Below are 14,909 nucleotides of genomic sequence, written 5' to 3'. Positions count from 1 at the left end.
ACAAACCCCAGTGCCAACTCTGTCTGCATATCTATTCAAAGGACACCATCATAGGACCTAACCACATCAGCCACACCATCAGGGGCTCGTTCACCTGCACATCTACCAATGTGATATATGCCATCATGTGCCAGCAATGCCCCTCTGCCATGTACATTGGCCAAACCCGACAGTCTCTACGCAAAAGAATAAATGGACACAAATCTGACATCCAGAATTATAACATTCAAAAACCAGTAGGAGAACACTTCAATCTCCCTGGTCACTCAATAACAGACTTAAAAGTGGCAATTCGTGAACCAAAAAACTTCAAAACACGGACTCCAACTGAATTGTCTCGTTAGACTGACTCCCCACTTGGTAAGGCAACTCCCATCTTTTCATGTACTCTGTATATATACCTGCTACTGTATTTTCCACTCCATGCATCTGATGAAGTGGGTTCTAGCCCACAAAAGCTTATGCTCAAATAAACGTGTTAGTCTCTAAGGTGCCACAAGGACGCCTCGTTGTTTTTGCTGATACAGACTAACACGGCTACCACTCTGAAACCTGTCTTCTGCATGGTGTTTTTGTTTGGCTGGTTTTTTTGCAAGCCTCCCCTCCACCCCCGAGCTGTAGCACAGGCAAGATGTTTTCTACAGGTTTTGGGAGCTGTTTTTACACATTTTCAGGCATCAGAATCTAGTTATATCAATTGCAATACTCAATTCTGACCTATAGAATCCTGATAGTCTGATCCAGGGTCTCTTGAGCAGAGAGCTGCCAAACTGTATGGTGTTTTTATGATGTGTAAAAATATCCAGTCAGGACCAAATACATTTCATCCTGTGACCTAATTGAGATTTTAACTTGCATCTCCAGAGTAAAGTGAGTGCACCCATTCTACAATGCAACCCTTGTTGCAATGCATCACAGGACTTCAAAATACCCAATACCCATAAATCTACTTCTGGAATAAATAAAGCAAATCAGTTACGATTTTTCTTCTCATACAAATCTCAACTATTTCCCCACTGCTACTAAATTAACCAGTTAGTGCAGTGCAGAACTCATGTTCTAAGCAAGCGTTTGAAAATAAAGTCTACCTAATGTTCAGTGCAATTTTGTTCACCATGCAAATAAAAAAATAAATAAAACCATTTAGTCATCATGCATTCACTTTTTTGTGACTCATATACAGAAATTCATCATTTGACTCACTGCCCACAACTTCAACACTCTTGATCATACTGCTGTTTCCTAGGTAGCCAGCACAGCTTCAGACAGAGCACACTGTCAGCAGAAACCAAGCCCCAGCAGCAATCTCACCCTTCAAAATACTTTTTGAAAAAAAATACAAAAGAAATTATTATTAAGAAATAGTGTAGTAAAACCAAACTAAAACAGTGGGAGTAAGATGAAATTAGCCCACTTAACCTTTTGTACAGCACTATGTACAGAGACTACAATACTGCAATCCTTATTGGGTCACTTGTGAGGACGGGGATTATAGTATTTATGTTGACTTCCCCTCTTATGAGTTACTGATCCCATCTTTCTCGTTACAATGAGGACACCACTGGGCTAAATTTTCCTGTGACTTGTTTACCATGTAACTCCATTCATTTCAACAGTGTTGCCCAGGTTGTGAGTTGCTATTGTTTGCTAGATGCCAGCAATTGAATCTCAGTGATGTCCAAGACAATGCAGAGTGGGTCCAAAATTTGCATCTAAATGACCATAATTTGTTATGGATACAATATAATATAATAATATACTGATAGAATAATAATATTTAGCTCTTAAATGCAACTTTCTATCCAAGATCCCAACACATTTTGTCAAGGTCGGTAAGTAATATAATCCTAAATTTACAGATGGGGGAATGAGGCAGAAAGAGATGAGGTGACTTGAGGAAGATTACACAATAAATCACTGGATGAGTGGGAAACTTCTTACTCTCAGTCCAGTGCCCTGTTCATAGTACAACACTATTTTTCTATTTATAACACTACAACTCTATGGGTATGTCTACACTACGAAATTAGGTCGAATTTATAGAAGTCGGTTTTTTAGACATCGGTTTTATATATTCGAGTGTGTGTCCCCCCACAGAAAATGCTCTAAGTGCATTAACTCGGCGGAGTGCTTCCACAGTACCGAGGCTAGAGTCGACTTCTGGAGTGTTGCACTGTGGGTAGCTATCCCACAGTTTCCGCAGTCTCTGCTGCCCATTGGAATTCTGGGTTGAGATCCAAGTGCCTGATGGGGCTAAAACATTGTCGTGGGTGGTTCTGGGTACATATTGTCAGGCCCCCGTTCCTTCCCTCCCTCCATGAAAGCAAGGGCAGACAATCGTTTCGCGCCTTTTTTCCTGAGTTACCTGTGCAGACGCCATATCATGGCAAGCATGGAGCCCGCTCAGCTCACTGTCACCGTATGTCGCCTGGGTGCTGGCAGACGCGGTACTGCATTGCTACACAGCAGCAGCAACCCATTGCCTTGTGGCAGCAGACGGTGCAATAGGACTGGTAGCCGTCATCGTCATGTCCGAGGTGCTCCTGGTTGCCTCTGTGAGGTCGATCAGGAGCGCCTGGGCAGACATGGGCGCAGGGACTAAATTTGGAGTGACCTGATCAAGTCACTCTCTTTAGTCCTGCAGTCAGTCCTATTGAACCATCTTATGGTGAGCAGGCAGGTGATATGGATTGCTAGCAGTCCTATTGCATCATCTTCTGCCGAGCAGCCATGAGATGTGGATGGCATGCAGTCCTTCTGCACCGTCTGCTGGCAGCCAAAGATGTAAAAGATAGATGGAGTGTATCAAAACAAGAAATAGACCCAGATTTGTTTTTTACTCATTTGCAAACCCCCCCCGCCCAGGGAACTCAGTCCTCTAGGTCACACTGCAGTCACTCACAGAGAAGGTGCAGCGAGGTAAATCTAGCCATGTATCAATCAGAGGCCAGACTAACCTCCTTGTTCCAATAAGAACAATAACTTAGGTGCATCATTTCTTATTGGAACCCTCTGTGAAGTCCTGCCTGAAATACTCCTTGATGTAAAGCCACCCCCTTTGTTGATTTTAGCTCCCTGTAAGCCGTGTCGTCAGTCGCCCCTCCCTGCGTCAGAGCAACAGCAAACAATCGTGCATCTGAGTTGAGAGTGCTGCCCAGAGCAGTCACAATGGAGCACTCTGGGATAGCTCCCGGAGGCCAATACCGTCGAATTGTGTCCACAGTACCCCAAATTTGACCCGGCAAGGCCGATTTAAGAGCTAATCCACTTGTCAGGGGTAGAGTAAGGAAATCGATTTTAAGAGCCCTTTAAGTCGAAATAAAGGGCTTCATTGTGTGGACAGGTGTAGGTTTACATCGATTTAAAGCTGCTAAATTCGACCTAAAGTCCTAGTGTAGACCAGGGCTTAGAAGCATTATCTCACTTCAACTCACATTGTATAAAAGATTACGTTAAAGCAAACTGAAGTTAACAATGTAAGAGGCAAGGCTCAAGTGCATAGCACTCTAAAGAGGATGCAGTATACCCTACTTTAAATGTAAATCATAGTAGATCTTTTGTTGTTTAGTAGTTTTCTACAGGATTTTAGTAATATTTTGGTCCACTGTTTGGCTTAACCGATAAACAGGAACTTCTTGTAAAGAAATGGCTAAACTGTGAGCCACTCACATTACATTTATGAATAGACACTTTACACACGTCACTTTTCCCTGAATTAAACTATGCGTATAACAAGGTAAAAAAAAATATTTTAATTTTTTTCCATGTGCACCAAACCATTCAGAAATGCTTTTTACATTTTTCTACCTTAAAGTATCTTGCAGGAAGATTTCTAGATACTTATGCTTCTTAATTACATTTAAAATTATACTAAGAAACAATGGATTCTTTTCATAGTTCAAATTTCCTCCCAAAACAGAGTCAGGCATGATACAAAATCCCAACTCTAAGCATATTGTTAGAAAGTTCAGATTCAAATACTAGCCCTTGTCTGTGTAATGGGCTACAATGGATCGAATTCTCCTGAATTCTGGGAAAGTCCTGATCTGATCTTTGTAGCCTGAGCCCATCTCCATTCCAAAGTGGTTCTATCTTAAAACGGCAACTCTGTGCTGTCTTCTGTTGCATTCCTTGAACAAATTAGTTCCAATGAAAAACTGAATACAATATTCCACAGACAGGAGGCAGCACTCTACAATGGTCAGAGCACCACAGTGGTAACAAAGAGAAAGAGGTCTGATCCTGGCTGTTGCACTGACTCACAACATAACCTTGGATGAGTCATTTACCTTCACTGTGCCTTACTTTCCCCATCTGTAAATTGGGGCTAATAAAGCTGATAACCTTTGTATAGTGCGTGCAAAGGACTACGTTATGTGCTATTACTATTATCATCCTCTGCAGTACTGGGGCCTTTTAACTAAAGTGTTTGGCTTGGGTATGAGGTTTGCTGTTCTTTTAGTCACTTCAATTCCATAAACTAGCCAGCTGAACATCTTTTCATGTCTTCATTTTCCTTACTGGTTGGGGATTAATCTCTAAAGAAACTGCAGACTGCATTAAAACACAATTGGGGTAAAAAAGGTATATCTGTTTTGTGAAATGCTTGAAAGAAAAGCTAGAAAGTCAGCAATTACCCCAGGGAAATGCTTCAATAGAGACAGACACAATAGTTATGATACTGCAGCAGAATGTGTGACTTACATTTCTGCTTTGAACATATAATTTGTGGAAATAAAATAAGGAATTTATTTAAATTTGAAACCTGCTAGGAAAGAACACATTAGTAATTAAGATTCAGAATAATCTGTTTTCCACCTTGACCTAAAGTTCAAGAGAAGTGAACAACAGAGATAAAGCTGAAGTGGTGCATGGATAAGCCAAAATATTTTAACACAAAGAGGGCCAGGTAACATATCCTTCATTCTACACCTAACGGAACCTTGAGCTAGAACTGTGTCAGACTTTGCTAGATGTTGTGGCAAGAAGGAAGGGTGCCTTTCACTCCCTAAGTTAGAAATATTGTGTGTGTCTGTTCCATGGTTCACTTTGAAATAAGGATCACCCAAAGTGCTTCCAAACCCTGCAGGCCAGAGAGGGAAGAGTGGAAGCCTCTAGGGTATGTATGTCTTCACTGCAGATTTAGCCTGGATGATGAGCACTGGGGTTAGCCTAGACACCCTATGAAGCCATACCCAAGTTACTGTGTCTTCACTGGTGCTGCACTCCCCCATATGCGGCACTTGGACTTCTGAGGAGCACAGTCTGTGCTTCTGTGTGCTGCTATAAGCTGAGCTGCTCTGATTCTTTCCCAGCGAATTGTGGGCGAACTTGACTGTCCTTCTTGGCACAGAGAGAGAATTGTGGAAAGGTACTGGAGGACTGACAGAACTCCAGTGATTTAGTCTACATCCTCACTGCAAAGTGGTTGGGTTCCCAGCCCAAGTGAAAGCAGAACCCAACCTCTACCTCACACCCTGAGTCAGGGCAGCTAGACCAGGTTTAAAGCATCACTAAACTGAGGTGAGATGTTTTTGTATGTGGACAGCCAGGGAGTTAGGTATAATATCTGGGTAAGAACCCAGGCTAACTGCAGTGAAGACATGCCTGAACAGTGAAGGGAGAGGAAGAGAATGAAATGCTGGGTTGGGAGGCACTGCAGGTCTCGAACTGCAGCAGGTCGTGCTGAGTCAGTGCTATGGCACCCTTTGGATGCAGCATTCTATTAACAAAAACAAAAACAAAAACAAAAAACAAAACAAAAACAACCCCAAACCTCTATTCCTCGTGGTTATGGAGAACACCTTGCACATGGGAAGCAGGCATAAACGGATGCAGTGATTCCTAACTGCATCTACAGAGCACCTGCTATTCATCCCAGTGACTAAATTAGTGCAGATGCTTAGCGATGATCCTTTAAATGTCAACACTGGTAACTAATTTGCTGCTGTCCCACATGTGAATATGGAAAGGGAGGGTCATGCTCTGCACAGCCTACTGTGAGTAAAGTCTTTTTTGGTGCCATGAACTGGACAGTCTTTGAGGACATTGTCCAGGATGGGCTGGGTCGAAATGGAGACAATGGGTTGCGACTTTACATGCTATTTTGAGTGTATCTGAAATTAGCCATAAAGATGCACAGGATAGAGCTCAATGCTGCTCCTACTGAAGCCAATCTGAATTTTGACAAACTTAACTAGAAGCAGGATCAGGTCCTTCAAAAGTTTAAAACATTAAGGGCTCAACCCCCCCCTCTTCTCTTCAACAGGGCTTGAGGAAAATAGCAGCCCTTGCATTCCACTGAATACTAGGGTTACTGGAGTCTACCACCGCAGCTGGCCAGCTGCAGGGGCAGTACACAGTGCATCCTCTTCACTTTGCACTCCTGGTGGCATTTTACCTGAGGCACAATGACTCCAGAAGCTCACACTGGGCAGTGCACCACTGTACTGTCCACCATTGCCAGCTGTGCCTTAAAAGCAAAATTAAGCCCCAGATGGATATCCTGCAGCTATAAATAATAATGTTTACTTCTGAGATTATGATTGAAAATAGTAAAGCTGCAATTCTAATAGAGAAGACTCATCCTTAGACATTATGTCATATGCTAAAAATCTAATCCAAACCACCAGTCTGTTTCACTACAAATAGGAAACTTGAATGTCCTGGCAAACTGAAAGAACATGATTTACAAACAGAAGGTAGGTTTTCAGAGTAACAGCCGTGTTAGTCTGTATTCGCAAAAAGAAAAGGAGTCCTTGTGGCACCTTAGAGACTAACCAATTTATTTGAGCATGAGCTTTCGTGAGCTACAGCTCACTTCATCGGATGCATACTGTGGAAACTGCAGAAGACATTATATACACAGAGACCATGAGACAATATCTCCTCCCACCCCACTCTCCTGGAGAGTGGGGTGGGAGGAGGTATTGTCTCATGGTCTCTGTGTATATAATGTCTTCTGCAGTTTCCACAGTATGCATCCGATGAAGTGAGCTGTAGCTCACGAAAGCTCATGCTCAAATAAATTGGTTAGTCTCTAAGAAACAGAAGGTAGCATTTGGAGCTTGCCATATAAGCAGTGCTCCAGCCTTTTGAGAAACACTAATGGCTTCGTTTTAGATTTCGTTTAGTCCTTCCTAGCAGTGCAACAAAACCTCATGTAAGAAATAAACTTTGCATTGTACACACGAGAAGCTCAGCTTATACGTATTTGTATTTTGGTGACAGACCACACAGTTAGCAGCTACTTGTAAGATTTCCTATTGCTCTGATGTTTTTAGCATTATAGTACATTCAAGACTTCTAATCAGGACAGGTGATATGTCCTAGGCTACACAACTTCTCAAACTAGAAGTACTGCTAGAGTTAATAATCACATAATAGGTAGATTCCACAAAACCAGTTATTTTTTTAAAATTCACATAACAAGTAACTGGGCACTTTCCCAAACTGCTTTCCCATGCCACCTAATTGCTCCCCAGAGTCTCACACTGAAACTTGATCTTCTGTTAAGTTTTTTAAAGATACGCTTAAAATCCTTCAAAATGAATACCATTCACTCCACGTGTTGTGTTACAGAGCAGCAGGGGACTTGGTATACTTACGAAGAAAAATCTTCGGACTCCAGATGCCAATCTTTCTGTTTTTAGCTTCCAGGTCAGGGGCTGAGGAGAGTTCAGTAGGAACACCACAGGCTTATGGTGAATGTGCACTGAGGAAATGGGATTCAAATGTAACGTGACCTGCAGAGCAACAGAAAAAGATGTGACTATTTCCTTCTAACTGTTCAAAACAAAATGAAATATAAAACTCCGATTGAATAACAGGTCATCTTTACATACATTAAGGTTTCTAGAATTCAGACCTTCTGACCCAGGACTGATGCATTAGCCCTTCCCAAACCGTCAGTCTGTGTTGACATTTGTGTTCTGAAGATGCTGCAAAAGTATTTAAGAAAACCTTGGCAAAACCTGATCAAAAACAGTGTGGGCAGAAGGTCAAACCACTAAGCTGAGGGTTAGAGAACACAGAGATAAACCAAAAGAACTGCAACCTGCACGGGTAGCTCAGATTTCCGATCTCTAAATGAAAGGCTGCAGAGGTTGTCTAGCAAGAGGCCTGAACCTGCTGATACTGATGGGACTGAAATCACACCTGGAAAATACAAAAAACAACCACCACCAAACAAAAACAAAAACACACACAAGAGGAACAACAAGTCCAGTAACACAAGAAGATAGCATTACACCAGCCCTGACCTTCCTAGAGAAGGGATTCTAGCAGAAACCTAGGCCTACAAAGGAATACATAAGAAGAAAATTAGTAGAATTTCTGAAAGGGCCATGTGGAAAAAGGTATGGTAAACAGGACTTTACAGTACAAAATAATGGGCTTTATAACCAAGCCCCTGTATTTCCTTAGACCTGCAGGGAACAAAGGAACAGAAAGAATCATCTGTGATCAACAGGCTAGGAACAAAGCCAGTGCTCTATTCTTTCTAGGAGAATATCAACAGCAGTAGTGGATTGCTGCCTCCCTAAAGGTGGTCCCACAAGACAATGAAAGGAAAGTTAGATGACCCACATGGCCACCAATGGGAGGGGAGGTGTTCCACATAAAGATTAATGGGAGTGGAGTGCCTAAGAGACTATTTGTGTGATTCACACTATGAAGAAGTTTGAGACTAGCTAGTATTCGGAATATCACAAAGAGTAATCAAATCAGCTACACTGCTGCAATAAAGGTTCATTGTTTATAATGGCTCTTAGTACAGTCTATCTAACTAAGGTTCTATATAGGTAGGGTTCTCCAGCCAATAGACCATGCTCTACCACTATATCCCACAAGCCTTTGCCACACAGATCACCAGCTTCCTCCTCTTCTCCCCAAGCCAGCAATGCCCACAGGTCACTGATCAATCTGTAGTGCCTTCTGCTTTCTTTAGAGCAACAGGATGTGCTGCAGAGACAGCGAAAGACCTTCTGCCACTAAGGTCGCTGGCTGGGGGAGCACAACATATTCATCTTGCTTGGAAAGTGAAGATATCCACCCAATGACTGAGGAGGAGATGAAATCCTCCCCAGACCTTTGATCACGCTCACATTCAAAGGGCAAGATGAGAGTTGCAAGCGTGGCCAGCAACTCAGTCTGCAGGAGACAAAGAAAAGGATAAACCTCGTTGTTGGCATTGAGTGGAGAGGATGAGAGCAGCCAAAAGGGGACACCCACGGAAGAGAACTTTGGAGAATTTGTTATTTTGCGTTAAACCAAACCAAACCACACATAACATAAAAACAGCCATACTGGGTCAGACCAAAGTCCATCTAGCCCAGTATCCTGTCTTCCAACAATGGCCAATGCCAGGTGCCCCAGAGGGAATGAACAGGTAATCATCAAGTGATCCATTCCCTGTCGCCCATTCCCAGCTTCTGGCAAACAAAGGTTAGGGACACCATCCTAGCTAATAGCAATTGATGGACCTATCCATGAACTTATCTAGTCCTTTTTTGAACCCTGTTATAGTCTTGGCCTTCACAACATCCTCTGGCAAAGAGTTCCACAGGTTGACTGTACATTGTGTGAAGACATACTTCCTTTTGTTTGTTTTAAACTTGCTGCCTATTAATTTCATTTGGTGACCCCTAGTTCTTCTGTTCTGAGAAGGAGCAAATAACACTTCCTTATTTACTTTCTCCACACCAGTCATGATTTTATAGACCTCAATCATATTCCCCCCTCAGTCGTCTCTTTTCTAAGCTGACAAGTCCCAGTCTTATTAATCTCTCCTCATACGGAAGCCGTTCCGTACCCCTAATCATTTTTGTTGCTCTTTTCTGAACCTATTCCAAGTCCAATATATCTTTTTTGATATGGGGTTACCACATCTGCACGCAGCATTCAAGATGTGGGCATACCATGGATTTATATAGAGGCAATATGATATTTTCTGTCTTATTATCTATCCCGTTCTTAATGAACCCCAAGATTCTGTTCGCTTTTTTGACTGCCGCTGTACACTGAGTGGATGTTTTCAGAGAACTATCCACAATGACTCCAAGATTTCTTTTTTGAGTGATAACCGCTCATTTAGACTCCATTATTTTATATGTATAGTTGGAATTATGTTTTCCAATGTGCATTACTTTGCATTTATCAATCATTAGTGATTTATCTGGACCTTTGGGCGCGGGGGGAGAAAGAGGAGAAGAGTATCATTTACACGAAGAATGAGAGAAAGGAAAGTTATATTTACTACTGGAAAGTGTATGCACCTGCCATCTCACACCCATGTCAGCAGCATACGTGGCTGCGTAGGGCACCCGAAAATTTGGGGCACCCCTGGGTCCTAATGTCTTCCCTCCCACCTCTTCCTATACCTGTTCTGACCCTTCCTGTAGGCTCCCACCTCAGCCGGCTGCTGCAGCCTGGTGAGTCTTCCTCAGGAGGGGATCAGATACTTAAAAGTGAAAAAGCCTTCCAGTCTGCCAGACCTATTAGCACAACATTGAAACTGTTAAAGAGCCATTCAAGTGGTAATGAAGCCATTTAATAGGCATTTGTCAGTTTCAGAATTTACTGAAAAAAAACAAACAGTTGTGCATTATGGTAATATTTACTCAGAACATGTTAGTTAAACATTAAAATTTAGCATTTAAATTTAAATTTGATTTAGCATTAAACATGCTTTAAAAATATTCCATGAGTGTGTTGCTGAAGATTATAAAATCATATCTCTAAAAAATCCTTGCACAGATTTTTAGATGCACAATCTGAATATTCATCTTTAGCCTTAAATGCTTGGATCTTCAGAAATATAGTTTTTTAAATAAATCCTTCAAAAGACCACCCTTATCTAAAATACACATGCTGGCGTCAGACATAGGGGCACCAGTTTAATAATACTGCATAGGGCCCCATAAATCCTAAGGATGGCCCTGGCTGGGGCAGGGGGTTGGTGTGCGGGATGGGGTAAGGGCTCCGGCTGAGGGTGCAGGCTCTGGGGGTGCAGGAGGGGCTCCGGATTGGGGCCGAGGGGTTTGGAGTGCAGGAGGGGGCGTGGGCTCTGGCGGGGGTGTGAGCTCTGCGGTAGGGCAGGGGATGAGGGGTTTGGGGTACAGGACGGGGCTCTGGCCTGGGGCTGAGGGGTATAGGAAGGGGCTGGGACAGCGGGTTGGTGTGTGGGATGCAGGCTCCAGGAGGGAATCTGAGTACAGGAGGGGGCTCAGGGCTGGGGCAGGGAGTTGGGGTGCATGCTTTGGGAGGGAGTTAGCGTGTGGGAAGAGGTTCTACCTGGGGCTGCGGATTGGGGAATGGGCGGGGGTATGGGGTGTGGGCTCCAGGCCACGCTTACCTTAGGCGGCTCCTGGAAGTGGCTAGCAGATCCCTCTGGCTCTGAGGCGGAGGGGCCGGGGGCTCTGTGTGCTGCCTGCACCCACAGGCGCTAATGCAGTTCCCAGCCAATGGGAGCGCTCAGAGAGGGGGCAGCATGCGGTGACCCTGTGGCCACCCCTGAGCCTAGGAGCCAAACACGCTGGCTGCTTCTGGGAGCCACGCAGAGCCAGGGCAGGCAGGGAGTCTGCCTTAACCCCGCTGCACCACTGACCAGACTTTTAGGGCACGTCTTCACTGGCAACGTTAAAGCGCTCTCCCAGCACTCTAAAAAAAACCCACCTCCCTGAGGGGTGCGGCTCCCAGCGCTGGTGCACTGTCTACACTGGCACTTTATGGCGCTGAAACTTGCCATAAACTTGTGTTTTTTCACACCCCTGAGCGAGAAAGTTGCAGCACTGTAAATTGCCAGTGTAGACAAGCCCTTAGTGGCCCAGTCAACGGTGTTGACCAGAGCCGCCAAGGTCCCTTTTTGACTGGGCATTCTGGTCAAAACCCGGATGCCTGGGAACCTTATTCTTGATGCCGTTTCCACCCATCAATGACAGCTGATTCTTTCTGGATTCTGTTGACCCTAATATACCCCTTTCCTACCAAGTAAGGTAATAAATCATAATTATAAGTCCTCCATGACTTTTTAAAAATTTAAGAGAATACCTCAAAAAACCCTCTATATAGAAAAATTAAGAAACAGGTACTTGAATGCCCGTGATTAGAAAATAATATTAATTTATTAGCCCACATTGTCCTGGTTTTTTTTACAAGAAGTATTCCCAGCTGATTTTAATAGGGAATTTCTATTTGGAACTCATAACACAATATACACTGTTGAATGCAAAATACTTGACTGCTGAATGTCTTTCTACTGCAGAGAATTAGTAAGAATTCTTACTATTTAGAACCCCTGGGATTTGCTGTTTTGTTTTTTAAACCACAGAAGCCAAGTCTATGACAAAAGAAGCATTTGTCAAGTTTTACTAATAGACCCAGCAAATTCCATCTCTGCAGCACCTGGTACAGGTCCATTGGGTAATAAGAAAATGAAGCTACATCATTATCTATATTTAAACTGATCTCAAACAACTGTGTTCAAAACTAATAACTAGAGTCCACATAATGAAGTACAAAGTTTGACTCCATCTTAGACTTTCTGAAGATTTTTGCTTGTCAGCAAAGTTGTGAGAGACAAAGAAAAAAAAAAAAAAGACAACCATATTGCTGAAGCTGGAAAGTCAGAGGGATTACCCTGACTGGATGTGCCATAAAAATTCTTGGTTGTTATTCCAGTAGGTTTTGGCTATTTCACTCTTTAGTTTTTTTTAAATCATCATTGCTGAATCTGGCTTTTCCCCACAGGCTTCAGCACATGGGCCCACCTGCCATATAGACACAACACTGCCCTCTTTGCAACCGTCTTGTGGCTCCTAGCTGGGCTGAGGGGATGGGGATGAGTTAAACTATGTGTCAGTCTTCCCACATTCCCAAAAGAAAAGTGTACGCTGGTCCTTGGGAAAAGTCACTGAAAGTTAGAATTGAAAAGGAATTTTTCGCAAGTAAAATCTGTCTTTTTGTGAAAATTCTCTAACGAAACACAAAACCAGCACAATTTTGCATTGTTATCCTCTCCAAGCAAAAACAAACAAAACAAAACTTATCTGAAACATAGGCCTGGAAGCCTCTTAGACCCAGACTCAATGGAAATAACGTGCAAAAAAATGCACACTTTTCTAGAAGACTCTCATGATGTTCCACCACAGTGGATGGAATCCTCAGTCCCAGCTCTCTCTCAGAAGCAGAGCCATCGGGACCCCACACTCTCCGTCTCATTACTCCTCAGGTCCCACCTAAGTCAGTGAGTCTCCATTAGCCCCTTATCCCCCACCTCCATTCCTGTCATTTGCTATTCTTTTGCTAATGGGTCTGTCAGATTTTAAAAGCTGAATTAATAATCTAAATACAAGTACAATACGATTTCTACAATATATTTAATTTTGGTCTTGATCCACAGTCAGGTGTAGTTTCCTCCTATTTTTCTTTTGAGGCACACTGAGCAAAGAACTTCTCCACTTGCCTCTCTTCTGTAACACTGTTGACATCACCATCTTGCCCATCCCTCTGGCCTGCAGTATGGCAGCCATTTTTGATCATGTCACTCCCCTTTTCAAATCCTTCCACTGGCTCCTAAAGTGCTACTGCATCAAGTGTAAGCTATGTCAGCACATTCAAATCTCTGTGTAAAACTCTGCCCCTCTCTGCTTATCCGACCTTGTCAAACTACTTGCCACTTTGGTTCTGCCAACTGTTCCCAGCCTCTTCTGCTTGTCCATCAGCTTCTTGCACAACTGCCTCCTTGACAATGTTCCTTATTTATGGTACCACCTCTCTGAGCGCATCTGCGTACATCTAAGTCCCTCTTCACAAACCACGTCTGCCATGCTGCTCACAGTGAATCTAGCATACATGAATAAAAAGAACCCTATTTGTTCTTCCCCTTCTCCTAACCTCTGCGTGCCTGTCTATCTGTTCTTCGACTGTGAGCTCCTCAAAGCAGGGACTTCCCCCTCTTCAATGTCTGGACAGTGACTAGCATACTGTAAGTACTACATAAACAAATTAATAAAAGAGTATTTGACCATTTCAAACCAGTAAGCCAGAGTGTATTTCAAGAAAATGTTAGCAGAAGAGACAAGTTAAATAGAAAGTTTTTCCTTCTTGTTCTCTTTTTGTATTTTCCTCAGACTGAATGCTTATTATTATTAAATATTTATATTATGTAGTGCCAAGAGGCCCCAATAAGAATCGCAGCCCCACCATGTTAGGCTCTGTACAAACAGCTACGAAGACAGTGTCAAAAACTGGCTCCACTGAAGTTCACAGTGAAAGACCCAGGGGGCCAGAATTTCACCCATGATTTACCTGAAAGCAGTAGGGAAGTTACTGTATTTTATATGATGCTTTATGAAGCGATACTCCCCCATCCATCCTTCTAATTTATAGTTAAACTATTTATATATGTTACATTTTTATTCCGTTCAGCATCATAATATCTTAGCCAACAGCTATTAAGCAGTCATCCTCCATTTTAGATGGCTCTTGTAATTCTACCTGAGCACTTAAGTCAGACAATATCAACATAAAATAAAAAGTGAATAATTAAATGTGGCAAAGAGCTATTAGGTCATCTAGTTCATCTACCAGCCAGCTACAACATAGTTTCTATTGCTTTATCCAGCCTCCTTTTAAAATGCCCTAAATGATGGAGCTTTCACCATTTCCCTTGGAATTACTATTAGCATTTTATGCATTAGTAATATGCACATGTCCCAGTATCCTCCCTTGATGAAGGTTTCACTTAGATTATTGATGTATCACAGTTAACATTTTCATAAACATTCATCTAACATTTCTGGGCATGCTTTTAAACAACAGTCCTTTCAGTTAAGCTTAAGTCCCAGAAGCTTTGTATGTCAAAATAGTTCTGTTCTTCCAGAATCTGTCTGCCTATCTCTTCACCTCCT

The 14,909-nt window shown here is 42.7% G+C and overlaps 1 protein-coding gene across 5 annotated transcripts in view; it reads right to left on the bottom strand.

Moving 5' to 3' along the window:
- TGFBR3 (transforming growth factor beta receptor 3) overlaps positions 1-14,909 on the bottom strand; it is a 174,716-nt gene that overhangs the window by 60,406 nt on the left and 99,401 nt on the right. For all 5 annotated transcript variants that reach the window (XM_074961347.1, XM_074961344.1, XM_074961343.1 and 2 more), the window contains one exon: positions 7,608-7,745. In XM_074961347.1, coding sequence (XP_074817448.1) covers positions 7,608-7,745 — 138 coding nt within the window. The remainder of the gene's footprint in view (positions 1-7,607; positions 7,746-14,909) is intronic.

Source organism: Natator depressus, chromosome 8, assembly GCF_965152275.1.
Source record: "Natator depressus isolate rNatDep1 chromosome 8, rNatDep2.hap1, whole genome shotgun sequence".
Classification (NCBI taxonomy): domain Eukaryota; kingdom Metazoa; phylum Chordata; order Testudines; family Cheloniidae; genus Natator; species Natator depressus.
The sequence above is the reverse complement of the archived record's forward strand: the minus strand, read 5'-3'. Positions and strand labels throughout refer to the sequence as shown.